Source organism: Bufo bufo, chromosome 5 (genome assembly GCF_905171765.1).
Source record: "Bufo bufo chromosome 5, aBufBuf1.1, whole genome shotgun sequence".
Classification (NCBI taxonomy): Eukaryota; Metazoa; Chordata; class Amphibia; order Anura; family Bufonidae; genus Bufo; species Bufo bufo.
The window spans coordinates 1888454-1916429 of NC_053393.1; the positions used below are offsets into that span (position 1 = coordinate 1888454).

The 27976-nt window shown below is 48.2% G+C and overlaps 1 protein-coding gene across 1 annotated transcript in view; it reads right to left on the minus strand.

Annotated features, from left to right (window-relative positions):
- MAPK15 (mitogen-activated protein kinase 15) overlaps positions 1-27707 on the minus strand; it is a 53695-nt gene extending 25988 nt beyond the window's left edge. The window contains exons 1-5 of the mRNA XM_040432631.1: positions 27553-27707; positions 19073-19190; positions 2004-2102; positions 1541-1570; positions 104-194 (exon numbers count right to left, since the gene is read on the minus strand). Coding sequence (XP_040288565.1) covers positions 104-194; positions 1541-1570; positions 2004-2102; positions 19073-19190; positions 27553-27632 — 418 coding nt within the window. The 5' untranslated portion in view covers positions 27633-27707. The remainder of the gene's footprint in view (positions 1-103; positions 195-1540; positions 1571-2003; positions 2103-19072; positions 19191-27552) is intronic.
- Positions 27708-27976: the final 269 nt, after the last annotated feature.

Consider the following 27976-nt stretch of genomic DNA (forward strand, 5'->3'; position numbering starts at 1 on the left):
GGGCACCCACTGTGTATTATGGAGGGGGGGCACACACTGTGTTTCATGGAGGGGGGGCACACACTGTGTATTATAGAGGGAGGGGCACAGATCTGGACATTACCCATGTACTCGAACACCAGGTAGATGTCTTTGTCGTTCTGCGCTCGGATGACGTTCAGCAGTTTGATGATATTTGGATGCTCCCCAAATTCCTACAGGGAAAGTACATGTCACATGACTGGGGCGCCAGTAACAGCGTGGTGGTCCGCACACTGCACTAGTGCCTGACATCACATGACTCCGCACACTGCACTAGTGCCTGACATCACATGACTCCGCGCACTGCACTAGTGCCTGACATCACATGACTCCGCGCACTGCACTAGTGCCTGACATCACATGACTCCGCACACTGCACTAGTGCCTGACATCACATGACTCCGCACACTGCACTAGTGCCTGACATCACATGACTCCGCACACTGCACTAGTGCCTGACATCACATGACTCCGCACACTGCACTAGTGCCTGACATCACATGACTCCGCGCACTGCACTAGTGCCTGACATCACATGACTCCGCACACTGCACTAGTGCCTGACATCACATGACTCCGCACACTGCACTAGTGCCTGACATCACATGACTCCGCACACTGCACTAGTGCCTGACATCACATGACTCCGCACACTGCACTAGTGCCTGACATCACATGACTCCGCACACTGCACTAGTGCCTGACATCACATGACTCCGCACACTGCACTAGTGCCTGACATCACATGACTCCGCACACTGCACTAGTGCCTGACATCACATGACTCCGCACACTGCACTAGTGCCTGACATCACATGACTCCGCACACTGCACTAGTGCCTGACATCACATGACTCCGCACACTGCACTAGTGCCTGACATCACATGACTCCGCACACTGCACTAGTGCCTGACATCACATGACTCCGCACACTGCACTAGTGCCTGACATCACATGACTCCGCACACTGCACTAGTGCCTGACATCACATTAATCCGCACACTGCACTAGTGCCTGACATCACATTAATCCGCACACTGCACTAGTGCCTGACATCACATGACTCCGCACACTGCACTAGTGCCTGACATCACATGACTCCGCACACTGCACTAGTGCCTGACATCACATGACTCCGCACACTGCACTAGTGCCTGACATCACATGACTCCGCACACTGCACCAGTGTCTGACATCACATGACTCCGCACACTGCACCAGTGTCTGACATCACATGACTCCGCACACTGCACCAGTGTCTGACATCACATGACTCCGCACACTGCACCAGTGTCTGACATCACATGACTCCGCACACTGCACCAGTGCCTGACATCACATGACTCCGCACACTGCACCAGTGCCTGACATCACATGACTCCGCACACTGCACTAGTGCCTGACATCACATGACTCCGCACACTGCACTAGTGCCTGACATCACATGACTCCGCACACTGCACTAGTGCCTGACATCACATGACTTTGCACACAATGTTATGCTGTCACATTACTCACCTGAAGAAACATGATTTCCCGGAACGTTCGCTGAAATAAACGGGAAAGGGAAACCATGAATACAGCCAGGAAAGAGACCATACAACCTGCCACTATATATATATATATTCGCAAAAAACGGGCAGCACTCCAGCGCAACGTTTCTGCTCAGCTTCCTCAAGCTCTAGAACTAAGCCGAAACGTCGCATTGCCTTATGGGTGAAGACATTTCTTTTTTCATTTTATTTCCGTTTTTCCATTCTCTATACACAGGGTCTGCTTATCCCCAATTGGGCTGCTGCACCCACCTCCCTTTTACCTTGACGGTGCTGCCACCCCCTTTTTCTTTTATTTATTTATATATATATACACACACATAGCCCACCCCCATGTATACAGCCCACCACTACAACTTCCCCCGCCCCCATATATACAGCCCACCACTCCACCTGCCCCCCCCACATACAATCCCTCCATATCTCACCTGGGCATCCGTCCTATTTCTAAACGCATCAAAGATTTTTTTCACAGCAACAATTTCTCCAGTTTTGCGGTCGATGGCCTTCCAGACGATGCCGTATGCCTGCGGAAAGAGGGGTCACATCAGTCTATAGCGAGGCTGCACCACTGCTGCTCTCAGATGTACCCCTGTCACCCAGGAGATAACGTACAGTATATAGTATATATGGACTCACCCCTCACCTGGAGATAACGTACAGTATATATGGACTCACCCCTCCCCAGGAGATAACGTACAGTATATAGTATATATGGACTCACCCCTCCCCTGGAGATAACGTACAGTATATATGGACTCACCCCTGTCACCCAGGAGATAACGTACAGTATATATGGACTCACCCCTCCCCAGGAGATAACGTACAGTATATAGTATATATGGACTCACCCCTCACCTGGAGATAACGTACAGTATATATGGACTCACCCCTGTCACCCAGGAGATAACGTACAGTATATAGTATGTATGGACTCACCCCTCACCTGGAGATAACGTACAGTATACAGTATATATGGACTCACCCCTCCCGAGGAGATAACATACAGTATATAGTATATATGGACTCACCCCTCCCCTGGAGATAACGTACAGTATATATGGACTCACCCCTCCCCAGGAGATAACGTACAGTATACAGTATATATGGACTCACCCCTCCCCAGGAGATAACGTACAGTATATAGTATATATGGACTCACCCCTCCCCAGGAGATAACGTACAGTATATATGGACTCACCCCTCCCCAGGAGATAACATACAGTATATAGTATATATGGACTCACCCCTGTCACCCAGGAGATAACGTACAGTATATAGTATGTATGGACTCACCCCTCACCTGGAGATAACGTACAGTATACAGTATATATGGACTCACCCCTCCCCAGGAGATAACATACAGTATATAGTATATATGGACTCACCCCTCCCCTGGAGATAACGTACAGTATATAGTATATATGGACTCACCCCTCCCCAGGAGATAACGTACAGTATATAGTATATATGGACTCACCCCTCCCCTGGAGATAACGTACAGTATATATGGACTCACCCCTCCCCAGGAGATAACGTACAGTATATAGTATATATGGACTCACCCCTCCCCTGGAGATAACGTACAGTATATATGGACTCACCCCTGTCACCCAGGAGATAACGTACAGTATATATGGACTCACCCCTCCCCAGGAGATAACGTACAGTATATAGTATATATGGACTCACCCCTCACCTGGAGATAACGTACAGTATATATGGACTCACCCCTGTCACCCAGGAGATAACGTACAGTATATAGTATGTATGGACTCACCCCTCACCTGGAGATAACGTACAGTATACAGTATATATGGACTCACCCCTCCCGAGGAGATAACATACAGTATATAGTATATATGGACTCACCCCTCCCCTGGAGATAACGTACAGTATATATGGACTCACCCCTCCCCAGGAGATAACGTACAGTATACAGTATATATGGACTCACCCCTCCCCAGGAGATAACGTACAGTATATAGTATATATGGACTCACCCCTCCCCAGGAGATAACGTACAGTATATATGGACTCACCCCTCCCCAGGAGATAACATACAGTATATAGTATATATGGACTCACCCCTGTCACCCAGGAGATAACGTACAGTATATAGTATGTATGGACTCACCCCTCACCTGGAGATAACGTACAGTATACAGTATATATGGACTCACCCCTCCCCAGGAGATAACATACAGTATATAGTATATATGGACTCACCCCTCCCCTGGAGATAACGTACAGTATATAGTATATATGGACTCACCCCTCCCCAGGAGATAACGTACAGTATATAGTATATATGGACTCACCCCTCCCCTGGAGATAACGTACAGTATATATGGACTCACCCCTCCCCAGGAGATAACGTACAGTATATAGTATATATGGACTCACCCCTCCCTTGGAGATAACGTACAGTATATATGGACTCACCCCTCCCCAGGAGATAACGTACAGTATATAGTATATATGGACTCACCCCTCACCTGGAGATAACGTACAGTATATAGTATATATGGACTCACCCCTCCCCTGGAGATAACGTACAGTATATATGGACTCACCCCTCCCCAGGAGATAACGTACAGTATATATGGACTCACCCCTCCCCAGGAGATAATGTACAGTATATATGGACTCACCCCTCCCCTGGAGATAACGTACAGTATATATGGACTCACCCCTCCCCAGGAGATAACGTACAGTATATAGTATATATGGACTCACCCCTCCCCTGGAGATATCGTACAGTATATAGTATATATGGACTCACCCCTCACCTGGAGATAACGTACAGTATATATGGACTCACCCCTCACCTGGAGATAACGTACAGTATATAGTATATATGGACTCACCCCTCACCTGGAGATAACGTACAGTATATAGTATATATGGACTCACCCCTCCCCTGGAGATATCGTACAGTATATAGTATATATGGACTCACCCCTCCCCTGGAGATAACGTACAGTATATAGTATATATGGACTCACCCCTCCCCAGGAGATAACGTACAGTATATAGTATATATGGACTCACCCCTCCCCAGGAGATAACGTATAGTATATATGGACTCACCCCTCCCCTGGAGATAACGTACAGTATATAGTATATATGGACTCACCCCTCCCCAGGAGATAACGTACAGTATATAGTATATATGGACTCACCCCTACCCAGGAGATAACGTATAGTATATAGTATATATGGACTCACCCCTCCCCAGGAGATAACGTACAGTATATAGTATATATGGACTCACCCCTCCCCAGGAGATAACGTACAGTATATATGGACTCACCCCTCCCCAGGAGATAACGTACAGTATATAGTATATATGGACTCACCCCTCCCCAGGAGATAACGTATAGTATATATGGACTCACCCCTCCCCAGGAGATAACGTACAGTATATAGTATATATGGACTCACCCCTCCCCAGGAGATAACGTATAGTATATATGGACTCACCCCTCCCCTGGAGATAACGTACAGTATATAGTATATATGGACTCACCCCTCCCCTGGAGATAACGTACAGTATATATGGACTCACCCCTCCCCAGGAGATAACGTACAGTATATAGTATATATGGACTCACCCCTCCCCTGGAGATACCGTACAGTATATAGTATATATGGACTCACCCCTCCCCAGGAGATAACGTACAGTATATATGGACTCACCCCTCCCCAGGAGATAACGTACAGTATATAATATATATGGACTCACCCCTCACCTGGAGATAACGTATAGTATATATGGACACCCCTCCCCAGGAGATAACATACAGTATATAGTATATATGGACTCACCCCTCCCCAGGAGATAACGTATAGTATATATGGACTCCCCCTCCCCAGGAGATAACGTACAGTATATAGTATATATGGACTCACCCCTCCCCAGGAGATAACGTATAGTATATAGTATATATGGACTCACCCCTCCCCAGGAAATAACGTACAGTATATAGTATATATGGACTCACCCCTCCCCTGGAGATAACGTACAGTATATATGGACTCACCCCTCCCCTGGAGATAACGTACAGTATATATGGACTCACCCCTCCCCAGGAGATAACGTACAGTATATATGGACTCCCCCTCCCCAGGAGATAACGTACAGTATATAGTATATATGGACTCACCCCTCCCCAGGAGATAACGTATAGTATATAGTATATATGGACTCACCCCTCCCCAGGAGATAACGTACAGTATATAGTATATATGGACTCACCCCTCCCCTGGAGATAACGTACAGTATATAGTATATATGGACTCACCCCTCCCCTGGAGATACCGTACAGTATATAGTATATATGGACTCACCCCTCCCCTGGAGATACCGTACAGTATATAGTATATATGGACTCACCCCTCCCCTGGAGATAACGTATAGTATATAGTATATATGGACTCACCCCTCCCCAGGAGATAACGTATAGTATATAGTATATATGGACTCACCCCTCCCCTGGAGATAACGTACAGTATATAGTATATATGGACTCACCCCTCCCCTGGAGATAACGTACAGTATATAGTATATATGGACTCACCCCTCCCCTGGAGATACCGTACAGTATATAGTATATATGGACTCACCCCTCCCCTGGAGATACCGTACAGTATATAGTATATATGGACTCACCCCTCCCCTGGAGATAACGTATAGTATATAGTATATATGGACTCACCCCTCCCCAGGAGATAACGTATAGTATATAGTATATATGGACTCACCCCTCCCCAGGAGATAACGTACAGTATATAGTATATATGGACTCACCCCTCCCCTGGAGATAACGTACAGTATATAGTATATATGGACTCACCCCTCCCCTGGAGATAACGTACAGTATATAGTATATATGGACTCACCCCTCCCCTGGAGATAACGCATAGTATATAGTATATATGGACTCACCCCTCCCCAGGAGATAACATACAGTATATAGTATATATGGACTCACCCCTACCCAGAAGATGACGTACAGTATATAGTATATATGGACTCACCCCTCCCCAGGAGATAACGTACAGTATATATGGACTCACCCCTCCCCAGGAGATAACATACAGTATATAGTATATATGGACTCACCCCTCACCTGGAGATAACGTACAGTATATAGTATATATGGACTCACCCCTCCCCTGGAGATAACGTACAGTATATATGGACTCACCCCTCCCCAGGAGATAACGTACAGTATATAGTATATATGGACTCACCCCTCACCTGGAGATAACGTACAGTATATAGTATATATGGACTCACCCCTCACCTGGAGATAACGTACAGTATATAGTATATATGGACTCACCCCTCCCCTGGAGATAACGTACAGTATATATGGACTCACCCCTCCCCAGGAGATAACGTACAGTATATAGTATATATGGACTCACCCCTCACCTGGAGATAACGTACAGTATATATGGACTCACCCCTCCCCAGGAGATAACATACAGTATATAGTATATATGGACTCACCCCTCCCCAGGAGATAACGTATAGTATATATGGACTCCCCCTCCCCAGGAGATAACGTACAGTATATAGTATATATGGACTCACCCCTCCCCAGGAGATAACGTATAGTATATAGTATATATGGACTCACCCCTCCCCAGGAGATAACGTACAGTATATATGGACTCACCCCTCCCCAGGAGATAACATACAGTATATAGTATATATGGACTCACCCCTCACCTGGAGATAACGTACAGTATATATGGACTCACCCCTCCCCAGGAGATAACATACAGTATATAGTATATATGGACTCACCCCTCCCCAGGAGATAACGTATAGTATATATGGACTCCCCCTCCCCAGGAGATAACGTACAGTATATAGTATATATGGACTCACCCCTCCCCAGGAGATAACGAATAGTATATAGTATATATGGACTCACCCCTCCCCAGGAGATAACATACAGTATATATGGACTCACACCTCCCCAGGAGATAACATACAGTATATAGTATATATGGACTCACCCCTCACCTGGAGATAACGTACAGTATATAGTATATATGGACTCACCCCTGTCACCCAGGAGATAACGTACAGTATATAGTATATATGGACTCACCCCTGTCACCCAGGAGATAACGTACAGTATATAGTATATATGGACTCACCCCTCCCCAGGAGATAACGTACAGTATATATGGACTCACCCCTCCCCAGGAGATAACGTACAGTATATAGTATATATGGACTCACCCCTCACCTGGAGATAACGTACAGTATATAGTATATATGGACTCACCCCTCCCCTGGAGATAACGCATAGTATATAGTATATATGGACTCACCCCTCCCCAGGAGATAACATACAGTATATAGTATATATGGACTCACCCCTACCCAGGAGATAACGTACAGTATATAGTATATATGGACTCACCCCTACCCAGGAGATAACGTACAGTATATAGTATATATGGACTCACCCCTCCCCAGGAGATAACGTACAGTATATAGTATATATGGACTCACCCCTCCCCAGGAGATAACGTACAGTATATAGTATATATGGACTCACCCCTCCCCAGGAGATAACGTACAGTATATAGTATATATGGACTCACCCCTCCCCTGGAGATAACGTACAGTATATAGTATATATGGACTCACCCCTCCCCAGGAGATAACGTACAGTATATAGTATATATGGACTCACCCCTCCCCAGGAGATAACGTACAGTATATATGGACTCACCCCTCCCCAGGAGATAACATACAGTATATAGTATATATGGACTCACCCCTCCCCAGGAGATAACGTACAGTATATAGTATATATGGACTCACCCCTCCCCAGGAGATAACGTACAGTATATATGGACTCACCCCTCCCCAGGAGATAACATACAGTATATAGTATATATGGACTCACCCCTCCCCAGGAGATAACGTACAGTATATAGTATATATGGACTCACCCCTCCCCAGGAGATAACGTACAGTATATAGTATATATGGACTCACCCCTCCCCAGGAGATAACGTACAGTATATAATATATATGGACTCACCCCTCCCCAGGAGATAACGTACAGTATATATGGACTCACCCCTCCCCTGGAGATAACATACAGTATATAGTATATATGGACTCACCCCTACCCAGGAGATAACGTATAGTATATATGGACTCACCCCTCCCCAGGAGATAACGTACAGTATATAGTATATATGGACTCACCCCTCCCCTGGAGATAACATATAGTATGTAGTATATATGGACTCACCCCTCCCCAGGAGATAACGTATAGTATATATGGACTCACCCCTCCCCTGGAGATAACATATAGTATATAGTATATATGGACTCACCCCTCCCCAGGAGATAACGTACAGTATATAGTATATATGGACTCACCCCTCCCCTGGAGATAACGTACAGTATATAGTATATATGGACTCACCCCTCCCCAGGAGATAACGTACAGTATATAGTAAATATGGACTCACCCCTCCCCAGGAGATAACGTACAGTATATATGGACTCACCCCTCCCCTGGAGATAACGTACAGTATATAGTATATATGGACTCACCCCTCCCCAGGAGATAACATACAGTATATATGGACTCACCCCTCCCCAGGAGATAACGTACAGGATATATATGGACTCACCCCTGCCCAGGAGATAACGTACAGTATATAGTATATATGGACTCACCCCTCCCCAGGAGATAACGTACAGTATATAGTATATATGGACTCACCCCTCCCCAGGAGATAACGTACAGTATATAGTATATATGGACTCACCCCTTACCAGGAGATAACGTACAGTATATATGGACTCACCCCTCCCCAGGAGATAACGTACAGTATATAGTATATATGGACTCACCCCTCCCCAGGAGATAACGTATAGTATATATGGACTCACCCTTCCCCTGGAGATAACGTACAGTATATATGGACTCACCCCTCCCCAGGAGATAACGTACAGTATATAGTATATATGGACTCACCCCTCCCCTGGAGATACCGTACAGTATATAGTATATATGGACTCACCCCTCCCCTGGAGATAACGTACAGTATATAGTATATATGGACTCACCCCTCCACAGGAGATAACGTATAGTATATATGGACTCACCCCTCCCCAGGAGATAACGTACAGTATATAGTATATATGGACTCCCCCCTCCCCTGGAGAGAAAGTACAGTATATAGTATATATGGACTCACCCCTCCCAGGAGATAACGTATAGTATATAGTATATATGGACTCACCCCTCCCCAGGAGATAACGTACAGTATATAGTATATATAGACTCACCCCTCCCCAGGAGATTACGTACAGTATATAGTATATATGGACTCACCCCTCCCCAGGAGATAACGTACAGTATATATGGACTCACCCCTCCCCAGGAGATAACGTACAGTATATAGTATATATGGACTCCCCCCTCCCCTGGAGAGAAAGTACAGTATATAGTATATATGGACTCACCCCTCCCAGGAGATAACGTATAGTATATAGTATATATGGACTCACCCCTCCCCAGGAGATAACGTACAGTATATAGTATATATGGACTCACCCCTCCCCAGGAGATAACGCATAGTATATAGTATATATGGACTCACCCCTCCCCAGGAGATAACGTACAGTATATAGTATATATGGACTCACCCCTCCCCTGGAGATAACGTACAGTATATATGGACTCACCCCTCCCCTGGAGATAACATAGTATATAGTATATATGGACTCACCCCTCCCCAGGAGATAACGTACAGTATATATGGACTCACCCCTCCACAGGAGATAACGTACAGTATATATGGACTCACCCCTCCCCTGGAGATAACGTACAGTATATAGTATATATGGACTCACCCCTCCCCAGGAGATAACGTACAGTATATAGTATATATGGACTCACCGCTCCCCAGGAGATAACGTACAGTATATAGTATATATGGACTCACCCCTCCCCTGGAGATAACGTACAGTATATAGTATATATGGACTCACCCCTCCCCAGGAGATAACGTACAGTATATAGTATATATGGACTCACCCCTCCCCAGGAGATAACGTACAGTATATAATATATATGGACTCACCCCTCCCCAGGAGATAACGTACAGTATATATGGACTCACCCCTCCCCAGGAGATAACATACAGTATATAGTATATATGGACTCACCCCTCCCCAGGAGATAACGTACAGTATATAGTATATATGGACTCACCCCTCCCCAGGAGATAACGTACAGTATATAGTATATATGGACTCACCCCTCCCCTGGAGATAACGTACAGTATATAGTATATATGGACTCACCCCTCCCCAGGAGATAACGTACAGTATATATGGACTCACCCCTCCCCAGGAGATAACGTACAGTATATAATATATATGGACTCACCCCTCCCCAGGAGATAACGTACAGTATATATGGACTCACCCCTCCCCAGGAGATAACATACAGTATATAGTATATATGGACTCACCCCTCCCCAGGAGATAACGTACAGTATATAGTATATATGGACTCACCCCTCCCCAGGAGATAACGCATAGTATATAGTATATATGGACTCACCCCTCCCCAGGAGATAACGTACAGTATATAGTATATATGGACTCACCCCTCCCCTGGAGATAACATAGTATATAGTATATATGGACTCACCCCTCCCCAGGAGATAACGTACAGTATATATGGACTCACCCCTCCACAGGAGATAACGTACAGTATATATGGACTCACCCCTCCCCTGGAGATAACGTACAGTATATATGGACTCACCCCTCACCTGGAGATAACGTACAGTATATAGTATATATGGACTCAACCCTCCCCAGGAGATAACGTACAGTATATAGTATATATGGACTCACCGCTCCCCAGGAGATAATGTACAGTATATAGTATATATGGACTCACCCCTCCCCAGGAGATAATGTACAGTATATAATATATATGGACTAACCCCTCCCCAGGATATAACGTATAGTATATAGTATATATGGACTCACCCCTCCCCTGGAGATAACATATAGTATATAGTATATATGGACTCACCCCTCCCCAGGAGATAACGTACAGTATATAGTATATATGGACTCACCCCTCCCCTGGAGATACCGTACAGTATATAGTATATATGGACTCACCCCTCCCCTGGAGATAACGTACAGTATATAGTATATATGGACTCACCCCTCCCCAGGAGATAACGTACAGTATATATGGACTCACCCCTCCCCTGGAGATAACGTACAGTATATAGTATATATGGACTCACCCCTCCCCAGGAGATAACGTACAGTATATATGGACTCACCCCTCCCCAGGAGATAACGTACAGGATATATATGGACTCACCCCTGCCCAGGAGATAACGTACAGTATATAGTATATATGGACTCACCCCTTCCCAGGAGATAACGTACAGTATATAGTATATATGGACTCACCCCTCCCCAGGAGATAACGTACAGTATATAGTATATATGGACTCACCCCTCCCCAGGAGATAACGTACAGTATATATGGACTCACCCCTCCCCAGGAGATAACGTACAGTATATAGTATATATGGACTCACCCCTCCCCAGGAGATAACGTACAGTATATAGTATATATGGACTCACCCCTCCCCAGGAGATAACGTATAGTATATATGGACTCACCCCTCCCCTGGAGATAACGTACAGTATATATGGACTCACCCCTCCCCAGGAGATAACGTACACTATATAGTATATATGGACTCACCCCTCCCCTGGAGATACCGTACAGTATATAGTATATATGGACTCACCCCTCCCCTGGAGATAACGTACAGTATATATGGACTCACCCCTCCCCTGGAGATAACGTACAGTATATAGTATATATGGACTCACCCCTCCACAGGAGATAACGTATAGTATATATGGACTCACCCCTCCCCAGGAGATAACGTACAGTATATAGTATATATAGACTCACCCCTCCCCAGGAGATTACGTACAGTATATAGTATATATGGACTCACCCCTCCCCAGGAGATAACGTACAGTATATATGGACTCACCCCTCCCCAGGAGATAACGTACAGTATATAGTATATATGGACTCACCCTCCCCTGGAGATAAAGTACAGTATATAGTATATATGGACTCACCCCTCCCCAGGAGATAACGCATAGTATATATGGACTCACCCCTCCCCAGGAGATAACGTACAGTATATAGTATATATGGACTCACCCCTCCCCTGGAGATAACGTACAGTATATATGGACTCACCCCTCCCCTGGAGATAACATAGTATATAGTATATATGGACTCACCCCTCCCCAGGAGATAACGTACAGTATATATGGACTCACCCCTCCACAGGAGATAACGTAAAGTATATATGGACTCACCCCTCCCCTGGAGAAAACGTACAGTATATATGGACTCACCCCTCCCCTGGAGACACCGTACAGTATATATGGACTCACCCCTCCCCTGGAGATACCGTACAGTATATAGTATATATGGACTCAACCCTCCCCAGGAGATAACGTACAGTACATAGTATATATGGACTCACCCCTCCCCAGGAGATAACGTATAGTATATATGGACTCACCCCTCCCCTGGAGATACCGTACAGTATATAGTATATATGGACTCGCCCCTCCCCAGGAGATAACGTACAGTATATATGGACTCACCCCTGTCACCCAGGAGATAACGTACAGTATATAATATATATGGACTCACCCCTCCCCAGGAGATAACGTATAGTATATATGGACTCACCCCTCCCCAGGAGATAACGTACAGTATATAGTATATATGGACTCACCCCTCCCCAGGAGATAACGTATAGTATATATGGACTCACCCCTCCCCAGGAGATAATGTACAGTATATAGTATATATGGACTCACCCCTCCCCTGGAGATAACGTACAGTATATATGGACTCACCCCTCCCCAGGAGATAACGTACAGGATATATATGGACTCACCCCTTCCCAGGAGATAACGTACAGTATATAGTATATATGGACTCACCCCTCCCCAGGAGATAACGTACAGTATATAGTATATATGGACTCACCCCTCCCCTGGAGATAACGTACAGTATATATGGACTCACCCCTCCCCTGGAGATACCGTACAGTATATATGGACTCACCCCTCCCCTGGAGATACCGTACAGTATATATGGACTCACCCCTCCCCTGGAGATACCGTACAGTATATATGGACTCACCCCTCCCCTGGAGATACCGTACAGTATATAGTATATATGGACTCACCCCTCCCCAGGAGATAACGCATAGTATATATGGACTCAACCCTCCCCAGGAGATAACGTACAGTACATAGTATATATGGACTCACCCCTCCCCAGGAGATAACGTATAGTATATATGGACTCACCCCTCCCCTGGAGATACCGTACAGTATATAGTATATATGGACTCACCCCTGTCACCCAGGAGATAACGTACAGTATATAATATATATGGACTCACCCCTCCCCAGGAGATAACGTATAGTATATATGGACTCACCCCTCCCCAGGAGATAACGTACAGTATATAGTATATATGGACTCACCCCTCCCCAGGAGATAACATATAGTATATAGTATATATGGACTCACCCCTACCCAGGAGATAACGTACAGTATATAGTATATATGGACTCACCCCTCCCCTGGAGATAACGTACAGTATATAGTATATATGGACTCACCCCTCCCCTGGAGATAACGTACAGTATATAGTATATATGGACTCACCCCTCCCCTGGAGATAACATACAGTATATAGTATATATGGACTCACCCCTCCCCTGGAGACACCGTACAGTATATATGGACTCACCCCTCCCCTGGAGATACCGTACAGTATATAGTATATATGGACTCACCCCTCCCCAGGAGATAATGTACAGTATATAGTATATATGGACTCACCCCTCCCCAGGAGATAATGTACAGTATATAGTATATATGGACTCACCCCTCCCCTGGAGATAACGTACAGTATATATGGACTCACCCCTCCCCAGGAGATAACGTACAGGATATATATGGACTCACCCCTTCCCAGGAGATAACGTACAGTATATAGTATATATGGACTCACCCCTCCCCAGGAGATAACGTACAGTATATAGTATATATGGACTCACCCCTCCCCTGGAGATAACGTACAGTATATATGGACTCACCCCTCCCCTGGAGATACCGTACAGTATATATGGACTCACCCCTCCCCTGGAGATACCGTACAGTATATATGGACTCACCCCTCCCCTGGAGATACCGTACAGTATATATGGACTCACCCCTCCCCTGGAGATACCGTACAGTATATAGTATATATGGACTCACCCCTCCCCAGGAGATAACGCATAGTATATATGGACTCAACCCTCCCCAGGAGATAACGTACAGTACATAGTATATATGGACTCACCCCTCCCCAGGAGATAACGTATAGTATATATGGACTCACCCCTCCCCTGGAGATACCGTACAGTATATAGTATATATGGACTCACCCCTGTCACCCAGGAGATAACGTACAGTATATAATATATATGGACTCACCCCTCCCCAGGAGATAACGTATAGTATATATGGACTCACCCCTCCCCAGGAGATAACGTACAGTATATAGTATATATGGACTCACCCCTCCCCAGGAGATAACATATAGTATATAGTATATATGGACTCACCCCTACCTAGGAGATAACGTACAGTATATAGTATATATGGACTCACCCCTCCCCTGGAGATAACGTACAGTATATAGTATATATGGACTCACCCCTCCCCTGGAGATAACGTACAGTATATAGTATATATGGACTCACCCCTCCCCTGGAGATAACATACAGTATATAGTATATATGGACTCACCCCTCCCCTGGAGACACCGTACAGTATATATGGACTCACCCCTCCCCTGGAGATACCGTACAGTATATAGTATATATGGACTCACCCCTCCCCAGGAGATAATGTACAGTATATAGTATATATGGACTCACCCCTCCCCTGGAGAAAACGTACAGGATATATATGGACTCACCCCTGCCCAGGAGATAACGTACAGTATATAGTATATATGGACTCACCCCTCCCCAGGAGATAACGTACAGTATATAGTATATATGGACTCGCCCGTCCCCAGGAGATAACGTATAGTATATAGTATATATGGACTCACCCCTCCCCAGGAGATAACGTACAGTATATAGTATATATGGATTCACCCCTCCCCAGGAGAAAACTTACAGTATATAGTATATATGGACTCACCCCTCCCCTGGAGATAACGTACAGTATATATGGACTCACCCCTCCCCTGGAGATACCGAACAGTATATAGTATATATGGACTCACCCCTCCCCAGGAGATAACGTACAGTATATAATATATATGGACTCACCCCTCCCCAGGAGATAACGTATAGTATATATGGACTCACCCCTCCCCTGGAGATAACGTACAGTATATAGTATATATGGACTCACCCCCCCCAGGAGATAACGTATAGTATATAGTATATATGGACTCACCCCTTCCCAGGAGATAACGTACAGTATATAGTATATATGGACTCAACCCTCCCCAGGAGATAACGTACAGTATATATGGACTCACCCCTCCCCAGGAGATAACATATAGTATATATGGACTCACCCCTCCCCTGGAGATAACGTACAGTATATAATAAATATGGACTCAACCCTCCCCAGGAGATAACGTACAGTATATAGTATATATGGACTCACCCCTCCCCTGGAGACAACGTACAGTATATAGTATATATGGACTCAACCCTCCCCAGGAGATAACGTACAGTATATAGTATATATGGACTCAACCCTCCCCAGGAGATAACGTACAGTATATAGTATATATGGCCTAACCCTTACCCAGGAGATAACGTACAGTATATATGGACTCACCCCTCCCCAGGAAATAACATATAGTATATATGGACTCACCCCTCCCCAGGAGATAACATATAGTATATATGGACTCACCCCTCCCCTGGAGATAACGTACAGTATATAGTATATATGGACTCGCCACTCCACAGGAGATAACGTATAGTATATATGGACTCAACCCTCCCCAGGAGATAACGTACAGTATATATGGACTCACCCCTCCCCAGGAGATAACGTACAGTATATATATGGACTCACTCCTCCCCTGGAGATAACGTACAGTATATAGTATATATGGACTCACCCCTCCCCTGGAGATAACGTACAGTATATAGTATATATGGACTCACCCCTCCCCAGGAGATAACGTACAGTATATATGGACTCACCCCTCCCCTGGAGATAACGTACAGTATATATGGACTCACCCCTCCCCTGGAGATAACGTACAGTATATAGTATATATGGACTCACCCCTCCCCAGGAGATAACGTACAGTATATAGTATATATGGACTCACCCCTTCCCAGGAGATAACGCATAGTATATAGTATATATGGACTCACCCCTCCCCTGAAGATAACGCATAGTATATAGTATATATGGACTCACCCCTCCCCAGGATAACGTATAGAATATAGTATATATGGACTCACCCCTCCACAGGAGATAACGTATAGTATATATGGACTCACTCCTCCCCAGGAGATAACGTATAGAATATAGTATATATGGACTCACCCCTCCCCTGGAGATAACGTATAGTATATAATATATATGGACTCACCCCTCCCCGGGAGATAACGTATAGTATATAGTATATATGGACTCACCCCTCCCCTGAAGATAACACATAGTATATAATATATGTGGACTCACCCCTCCCCAGGAGATAACGCATAGTATATAGTATATATGGACTCACCCCTCCCCTGAAGATAACGCATAGTATATAGTATATATGGACTCACCCCTCCCCAGGAGATAACGTATAGAATATAGTATATATGGACTCACCCCTCCACAGGAGATAACGTATAGTATATATGGACTCACTCCTCCCCAGGAGATAACGTATAGAATATAGTATATATGGACTCACCCCTCCACAGGAGATAACGTATAGTATATAATATATATGGACTCACCCCTCCCCGGGAGATAACGTATAGTATATATGGACTCACCCCTCCCCTGGAGATAACGTACAGTATATAGTATATATGGACTCACCCCTCCCCTGGAGATAACGCATAGTATATAGTATATATGGACTCACCCCTCCCCAGGAGATAACATACAGTATATAGTATATATGGACTCACCCCTCCCCTGGAGATAACATACAGTATATAGTATATATGGACTCACCCCTCCCAAAGAGATAACGTACAGTATATAGTATATATGGACTCACCCCTCCCCAGGAGATAATGTACAGTATATAGTATATATGGACTCACCCCTCCCCAGGAGATAATGTACAGTATACAGTATATATGGACTCACCCCTACCCTGGAGATAATGTACAGTATATAGTATATATGGACTCACCCCTCCCCTGGAGATAACGTACAGTATATAGTATATATGGACTCACCCCTACCCTGGAGATAACGCATAGTATATAGTATATATGGACTCATCCCTCCCCAGGAGATAATGTACAGTATATAGTATATATGGACTCACCCCTCCCCAGGAGATAACGTACAGTATATAGTATATATGGACTCACCCCTCCCCAGGAGATAATGTACAGTATATAGTATATATGGACTCATCCCTCCCCAGGAGATAACGTACAGTATATATGGACTCACCCCTCCCCTGGAGATAACGTATAGTATATATGGACTCACCCCTCCCCTGGAGATAACGTACAGTATATAGTATATATGGACTCACCCCTCCCCTGGAGATAACGCATAGTATATAGTATATATGGACTCACCCCTCCCCAGGAGATAACGCATAGTATATAGTATATATGGACTCACCCCTCCCCAGGAGATAATGTACAGTATACAGTATATATGGACTCACCCCTCCCCTGGAGATAACGTACAGTATATAGTATATATGGACTCACCCCTCCCCTGGAGATAACGCATAGTATATAGTATATATGGACTCACCCCTCCCCAGGAGATAACGTACAGTATATAGTATATATGGACTCACCCCTCCCCTGGAGATAACGCATAGTATATAGTATATATGGACTCACCCCTCCCCAGGAGATAACGCATAGTATATAGTATATATGGACTCACCCCTCCCCAGGAGATAATGTACAGTATACAGTATATATGGACTCACCCCTCCCCTGGAGATAACGCATAGTATATAGTATATATGGACTCACCCCTCCCCAGGAGATAATGTACAGTATACAGTATATATGGACTCACCCCTCCCCAGGAGATAACGTACAGTATATAGTATATATGGACTCACCCCTCCCCTGGAGATAACGCATAGTATATAGTATATATGGACTCACCCCCTTTCCCAGGCGCTTCTTGATGTCGTACTTCTGAGAGATGTGCTCCTCCACCTCAGGGATGTTCATGGTGTCACATCCACCATCACATGCAGCTCTGATAAATGGCAGCCAACCCCTGTAACACAGCAGAAGATCAGAGGTCAGGCCCCCCCCCCCCCCCAAACACCATAGGGTGACATGGAGAAGAACTACGGAGTCATGTCACAGCAGCCGGGGGAGGATAGACGATGAAGAATCAGCAGTGAATAGGTTAAAACACATCTTGGAGCCTTCATATAGCTATACCTAGAGGATGACCCCCACTTACAGGTGTACGCCATCTCTCTGTATGGGGGGGGGGGGCGCTATCTCTCTGTATGGGGGGGGGGGCGCGCTATCTCTCTGTATGGGGGGGGGCGCGCTCTCTCTCTCTGTATGGGGGGGGCGCGCTCTCTCTCTGTATGGAGGGGGGGCGCGCTCTCTCTCTGTATGGAGGGGGGGGCGCGCTCTCTCTCTGTGTGGGGGGGGGGCGCGCTCTCTCTCTGTATGGAGGGGGGGCGCGCTCTCTCTCTGTATGGAGGGGGGGCGCGCTCTCTCTCTGTATGGAGGGGGGGCGCGCTCTCTCTCTGTATGGAGGGGGGGCGCGCTCTCTCTCTCTGTATGGAGGGGGGGCGCGCTCTCTCTCTCTGTATGGAGGGGGGGGCGCGCTCTCTCTCTCTGTATGGAGGGGGGGCGCGCTCTCTCTCTCTGTATGGAGGGGGGGCGCGCTCTCTCTCTCTGTATGGAGGGGGGGGCGCGCTCTCTCTCTCTGTATGGAGGGGGGGGCGCGCTCTCTCTCTCTGTATGGAGGGGGGGCGCGCTCTCTCTCTCTGTATGGAGGGGGGGGCGCGCTCTCTCTCTCTGTATGGAGGGGGGGCGCGCTCTCTCTCTCTGTATGGAGGGGGGGCGCGCTCTCTCTCTCTGTATGGAGGGGGGGCGCGCTCTCTCTCTCTGTATGGAGGGGGGGGCGCGCTCTCTCTCTCTGTATGGAGGGGGGGGGCGCTCTCTCTCTCTGTATGGAGGGGGGGCGCGCTCTCTCTCTCTGTATGGAGGGGGGGCGCGCTCTCTCTCTCTGTATGGAGGGGGGGCGCGCTCTCTCTCTCTGTATGGAGGGGGGGCGCGCTCTCTCTCTCTGTATGGAGGGGGGGCGCGCTCTCTCTCTCTGTATGGAGGGGGGGCGCGCTCTCTCTCTCTGTATGGAGGGGGGGCGCGCTCTCTCTCTCTGTATGGAGGGGGGGCGCGCTCTCTCTCTCTGTATGGAGGGGGGGCGCGCTCTCTCTCTCTGTATGGAGGGGGGGGCGCGCTCTCTCTCTCTGTATGGAGGGGGGGCGCGCTCTCTCTCTCTGTATGGAGGGGGGGGCGCGCTCTCTCTCTCTGTATGGAGGGGGGGCGCGCTCTCTCTCTCTGTATGGAGGGGGGGCGCGCTCTCTCTCTCTGTATGGAGGGGGGGCGCGCTCTCTCTCTCTGTATGGAGGGGGGGCGCGCTCTCTCTCTGTATGGAGGGGGGGGCGCGCTCTCTCTCTCTGTATGGAGGGGGGGCGCGCTCTCTCTCTCTGTATGGAGGGGGGGCGCGCTCTCTCTCTCTGTATGGAGGGGGGGCGCGCTCTCTCTCTCTCTGTATGGAGGGGGGGCGCGCTCTCTCTCTCTCTGTATGGGGGGGGGGCGCGCTCTCTCTCTCTCTGTATGGGGGGGGGGCGCGCTCTCTCTCTCTCTGTATGGAGGGGGGGCGCGCTCTCTCTCTCTGTATGGAGGGGGGGCGCGCTCTCTCTCTCTGTATGGAGGGGGGGCGCGCTCTCTCTCTCTGTATGGAGGGGGGGCGCGCTCTCTCTCTCTGTATGGAGGGGGGGCGCGCTCTCTCTCTCTGTATGGAGGGGGGGGCGCGCTCTCTCTCTCTGTATGGAGGGGGGGCGCGCTCTCTCTCTCTGAATGGAGGGGGGGCGCGCTCTCTCTCTCTGTATGGAGGGGGGGCGCGCTCTCTCTCTCTGTATGGAGGGGGGGCGCGCTCTCTCTCTGTATGGAGGGGGGGCGCGCTCTCTCTCTGTATGGAGGGGGGGGCGCGCTCTCTCTCTGTATGGAGGGGGGGCGCGCTCTCTCTCTGTATGGAGGGGGGGCGCGCTCTCTCTCTGTATGGAGGGGGGGCGCGCTCTCTCTCTGTATGGAGGGGGGGGCGCGCTCTCTCTCTGTATGGAGGGGGGGGCGCGCTCTCTCTCTATATGGGGGGGGGGGCGCGCTCTCTCTCTGTATGGAGGGGGGGCGCGCTCTCTCTCTGTATGGAGGGGGGGCGCGCTCTCTCTCTGTATGGAGGGGGGGCGCGCTCTCTCTCTGTATGGAGGGGGGGCGCGCTCTCTCTCTGTATGGAGGGGGGGGCGCGCTCTCTCTCTGTATGGAGGGGGGGCGCGCTCTCTCTCTGTATGGAGGGGGGCGCGCTCTCTCTGTATGGAGGGGGGGCGCGCTCTCTCTCTGTATGGAGGGGGGGCGCGCTCTCTCTCTGTATGGAGGGGGGGCGCGCTATCTCTCTGTATGGAGGGGGGGCGCGCTATCTCTCTGTATGGAGGGGGGGCGCGCTATCTCTCTGTATGGAGGGGGGGGGCGCGCTCTCTGTATGGAGGGGGGGCGCGCTATCTCTCTGTATGGAGGGGGGGCGCGCTATCTCTCTGTATGGAGGGGGGGCGCGCTATCTCTCTGTATGGAGGGGGGGGCGCGCTATCTCTCTGTATGGAGGGGGGGGCGCGCTATCTCTCTGTATGGAGGGGGGGCGCGCTATCTCTCTGTATGGAGGGGGGGGCGCGCTATCTCTCTGTATGGAGGGGGGGCGCGCTATCTCTCTGTATGGAGGGGGGGCGCGCTCTCTCTCTGTATTGGGGGGGGGGCGCGCTCTCTCTCTGTATTGGGGGGGCGCGCTCTCTCTCTGTATTGGGGGGGGCGTGCTATCTCTCTGTATTGGGGGGGCTCTATTATCTCTATATGGGGGGGGCTCTATTATCTCTATATATGGGGGGCTCTATTATCTCTCTATATGGGGGCTCTATTATCTCTATATATGGGGGGCTCTATTATCTCTCTGTATGGGGGGCTCTATTATCTCTCTGTATGGGGGGTTCTATTATCTCTCTGTATGGGGGGGCTCTATTATCTCTCTGTATGGGGGGGCTCTATTATCTCTCTGTATGGGGGGGGCTCTATTGTCTCTATATATGGGGGGCTCTATTATCTCTCTGTATGGGGGGCTCTATTATCTCTCTGTATGGGGGGGCTCTATTATCTCTCTGTATGGGGGGGCTCTATTATCTCTCTGTATGGGGGGGCTCTATTATCTCTCTGTATGGGGGGGCTCTATTATCTCTCTGTATGGGGGGGGGCTCTATTATCTCTCTGTATGGGGGGGGCTCTATTATCTCTCTGTATGGGGGGCTCTATTATCTCTGTATGGGGGGCTCTTATCTCTCTGTATGGGGGGGCTCTATTATCTCTCTATATGGGGGGGCTATTATCTCTCTGTATGGGGGGGGCTCTATTATCTCTCTGTATGGGGGGGGCTCTATTATCTCTCTGTATGGGGGGGCTCTATTATCTCTCTGTATGGGGGGGCTCTATTATCTCTCTGTATTGGGGGGGCTCTATTATCTCTCTGTATTGGGGGGGCTCTATTATCTCTCTGTATTGGGGGGGCTCTATTATCTCTCTGTATGGGGGGGGGCTCTATTATGTCTATATGGGGGGGCTCTATTATGTCTATATGGGGGGCTCTATTATCTCTCTGTATGGGGGGGCTCTATTATCTCTATATGGGGGGCTCTATTATCTCTATATGGGGGGGCTCTATTATCTCTATATATGGGGGGCTCTATTATCTCTCTGTATGGGGGGCTCTATTATCTCTCTGTATGGGGGGGGCTCTATTATCTCTCTGTATGGGGGGCTCTATTATCTCTATATGGGGGGCTCTATTATCTCTATATGGGGGGCTCTATTATCTCTGTATGGGGGGCTCTATTATCTCTGTATGGGGGGCTCTATTATCTCTCTGTATGGGGGGCTCTATTATCTCTCTGTATGGGGGGGGGCTCTATTATCTCTCTGTATGGGGGGCTCTATTATCTCTCTGTATGGGGGGCTCTATTATCTCTCTGTATGGGGGCTCTATTATCTCTCTGTATTGGGGGGCTCTATTATCTCTATATGGGGGGCTCTATTATCTCTCTGTATTGGGGGGCTCTATTATCTCTATATGGGGGGCTCTATTATCTCTCTGTATGGGGGGGCTCTATTATCTCTCTGTATGGGGGGCTCTATTGTCTCTCTGTATGGGGGGGGGGCTCTATTATCTCTCTGTATGGGGGGCTCTATTATCTCTGTATGGGGGGGCTCTATTATCTCTGTATGGGGGGGCTCTATTATCTCTGTATGGGGGGGCTCTATTATCTCTGTATATGGGGGGGCTCTATTATCTCTGTATGGGGGGCTCTATTATCTCTCTGTATATGGGGGGGCTCTATTATCTCTATATGGGGGGGCTCTATTATCTCTGTATGGGGGGCTCTATTGTCTCTCTGTATGGGGGGGCTCTATTATCTCTGTATGGGGGGCTCTATTATCTCTGTATGGGGGGCTCTATTATCTCTGTATGGGGGGGCTCTATTATCTCTGTATGGGGGGGCTCTATTATCTCTCTGTATGGGGGGGCTCTATTATCTCTCTGTATGGAGGGGGGGCGCGCTATCTCTCTGTATGGAGGGGGGGCGCGCTATCTCTCTGTATGGAGGGGGGGCGCGCTATCTCTCTGTATGGAGGGGGGGCGCGCTATCTCTCTGTATGGAGGGGGGGGCGCGCTATCTCTCTGTATGGAGGGGGGGCGCGCTATCTCTCTGTATGGAGGGGGGGGCGCGCTATCTCTCTGTATGGAGGGGGGGCGCGCTCTCTCTCTGTATGGAGGGGGGGGCGCGCTCTCTCTCTGTATTGGGGGGGGGGCGCGCTCTCTCTCTGTATTGGGGGGGGCGCGCTCTCTCTCTGTATTGGGGGGGGCGTGCTATCTCTCTGTATTGGGGGGGCTCTATTATCTCTATATGGGGGGGGCTCTATTATCTCTATATATGGGGGGCTCTATTATCTCTCTATATGGGGGCTCTATTATCTCTATATATGGGGGGCTCTATTATCTCTCTGTATGGGGGGCTCTATTATCTCTCTGTATGGGGGGTTCTATTATCTCTCTGTATGGGGGGGCTCTATTATCTCTCTGTATGGGGGGGCTCTATTATCTCTCTGTATGGGGGGGGCTCTATTGTCTCTATATATGGGGGGCTCTATTATCTCTCTGTATGGGGGGCTCTATTATCTCTCTGTATGGGGGGGCTCTATTATCTCTCTGTATGGGGGGGCTCTATTATCTCTCTGTATGGGGGGGCTCTATTATCTCTCTGTATGGGGGGGCTCTATTATCTCTCTGTATGGGGGGGGCTCTATTATCTCTCTGTATGGGGGGGGCTCTATTATCTCTCTGTATGGGGGGCTCTATTATCTCTGTATGGGGGGCTCTTATCTCTCTGTATGGGGGGGCTCTATTATCTCTCTATATGGGGGGGCTATTATCTCTCTGTATGGGGGGGGCTCTATTATCTCTCTGTATGGGGGGGGGCTCTATTATCTCTCTGTATGGGGGGCTCTATTATCTCTCTGTATGGGGGGGGCTCTATTATCTCTCTGTATTGGGGGGGCTCTATTATCTCTCTGTATTGGGGGGCTCTATTATCTCTCTGTATTGGGGGGGCTCTATTATCTCTCTGTATGGGGGGGGCTCTATTATGTCTATATGGGGGGGCTCTATTATGTCTATATGGGGGGCTCTATTATCTCTCTGTATGGGGGGGCTCTATTATCTCTATATGGGGGGCTCTATTATCTCTATATGGGGGGGCTCTATTATCTCTATATATGGGGGGCTCTATTATCTCTCTGTATGGGGGGCTCTATTATCTCTCTGTATGGGGGGGCCTCTATTATCTCTCTGTATGGGGGGGCTCTATTATCTCTATATGGGGGGCTCTATTATCTCTATATGGGGGGCTCTATTATCTCTGTATGGGGGGCTCTATTATCTCTGTATGGGGGGCTCTATTATCTCTCTGTATGGGGGGCTCTATTATCTCTCTGTATGGGGGGGGGGGCTCTATTATCTCTCTGTATGGGGGGCTCTATTATCTCTCTGTATGGGGGGCTCTATTATCTCTCTGTATGGGGGCTCTATTATCTCTCTGTATTGGGGGGCTCTATTATCTCTATATGGGGGGCTCTATTATCTCTCTGTATTGGGGGGCTCTATTATCTCTATATGGGGGGCTCTATTATCTCTCTGTATGGGGGGGCTCTATTATCTCTCTGTATGGGGGGCTCTATTGTCTCTCTGTATGGGGGGGGGGGCTCTATTATCTCTCTGTATGGGGGGCTCTATTATCTCTGTATGGGGGGGGCTCTATTATCTCTGTATGGGGGGGCTCTATTATCTCTGTATGGGGGGGCTCTATTATCTCTGTATATGGGGGGGGCTCTATTATCTCTGTATGGGGGGCTCTATTATCTCTCTGTATATGGGGGGGCTCTATTATCTCTATATGGGGGGGCTCTATTATCTCTGTATGGGGGGCTCTATTGTCTCTCTGTATGGGGGGGCTCTATTATCTCTCTGTATGGGGGGCTCTATTATCTCTGTATGGGGGGCTCTATTATCTCTGTATGGGGGGCTCTATTATCTCTGTATGGGGGGGGCTCTATTATCTCTGTATGGGGGGGCTCTATTATCTCTGTATGGGGGGGCTCTATTATCTCTGTATGGGGGGGGCTCTATTATCTCTGTATATGGGGGGGCTCTATTATCTCTGTATGGATGGGCTCTATTATCTCTCTGTATGGGGGGCTCTATTATCTCTGTATGGGGGGCTCTATTATCTCTCTGTATTGGGGGGGCTCTATTATCTCTGTATGGGAGGGCTCTATTATCTCTGTATGGGGGGCTCTATTATCTCTATATGGGGGTGCTCTATTATCTCTATATGGGGGGGCTCTATTATCTCTCTGTATGGGGGCTCTATTGTCTCTCTGTATGGGGGGGCTCTATTATCTCTGTATGGGGGGGCTCTATTATCTCTGTATGGGGGGGGCTCTATTATCTCTGTATGGGGGGCTCTATTATCTCTCTGTATATGGGGGGGCTCTATTATCTCTGTATGGGGGGGCTCTATTATCTCTGTATGGGGGGGGGCTCTATTATCTCTCTGTATTGGGGGGGCTCTATTATCTCTATATGGGGGGGCTCTATTATCTCTATATGGGGGGGCTCTATTATCTCTATATGGGGGGGCTCTATTATCTCTATATGGGGGGGCTCTATTATCTCTATATGGGGGGGCTCTATTATCTCTCTGTATGGGGGGGGCTCTATTATCTCTCTGTATTGGGGGGGCTCTATTATCTCTATATGGGGGGGCTCTATTATCTCTATATGGGGGGGCTCTATTATCTCTCTGTATGGGGGGGGCTCTATTATCTCTCTGTATGGGGGGGCTCTATTATCTCTGTATGGGGGGGGGGCTCTATTATCTCTGTATTGGGGGGGCTCTATTATCTCTCTGTATGGGGGGGCTCTATTATCTCTCTGTATGGGGGGGCTCTATTATCTCTGTATATGGGGGGGCTCTATTATCTCTGTATATGGGGGGGCTCTATTATCTCTGTATGGGGGGCTCTATTATCTCTCTGTATATGGGGGGGCTCTATTATCTCTGTATGGGGGGGCTCTATTATCTCTGTATGGGGGGCTCTATTATCTCTCTGTATATGGGGGGGGCTCTATTATCTCTGTATGGGGGGCTCTATTATCTCTCTGTATATGGGGGGGCTCTATTATCTCTGTATGGGGGGGGCTCTATTATCTCTGTATATGGGGGGGGCTCTATTATCTCTGTATGGGGGGGCTCTATTATCTCTCTGTATGGGGGGCTCTATTATCTCTATATGGGGGGGCTCTATTATCTCTATATGGGGGGGCTCTATTATCTCTCTGTATGGGGGGGCTCTATTATCTCTGTATGGGGGGGGGCTCTATTATCTCTGTATGGGGGGGGCTCTATTATCTCTATATGGGGGGGGGGGCTCTATTATCTCTATATGGGGGGGCTCTATTATCTCTATATGGGGGGGCTCTATTATCTCTCTGTATGGGGCGGCTCTATTATCTCTCTGTATGGGGGGGGGGCTCTATTATCTCTGTATGGGGGGGGGGCTCTATTATCTCTGCATGGGGGGCTCTATTATCTCTATATGGGGGGGGCTCTATTATCTCTGTATGGGGGGGGGCTCTATTATCTCTATATGGGGGGGGGGCCGCTGGTCACACGGACCCCCCCGCCGCGGTCACCGTACAGGACACATGGGCAGCGGGCGGATCACATAGGAGAAGCTGTTACCTGCGATGAGTCTCCGGTGCGGGGGCCGCGGAGGATGCTGGGACAGTCACGGAAGGAAAGCTGTTGTCCACCGTTGTCATAGTAACCAGCAGCTGCTGCTAAGATCTGCGCATGTGCAAAGGGAACCGCTTCAGACTCTTCAAAGAGCCGAGGTCAGCGACATGGAGACCAGACAGAGGCTGTGGGCGGGGCAACCACGTGACATGTCCTACCCACTAGCTGGCGGCACAGCCGAGAGGAGGCGGGAAATGCGGAAGTCACATTTATGTTGTCTGCTTGTCTCAGGGGAGGAGTCTGAATGTGTAAATATGGAGGTGGAGCCTATGGTAGACCCGCCCACTGCCTGGAGGTCACGGGGTCTCCTGAGCAGCGTTGCTATTGGCAACCAAAATATTTCCTTTTTCTGGACCCCGGAGCGGTGTCT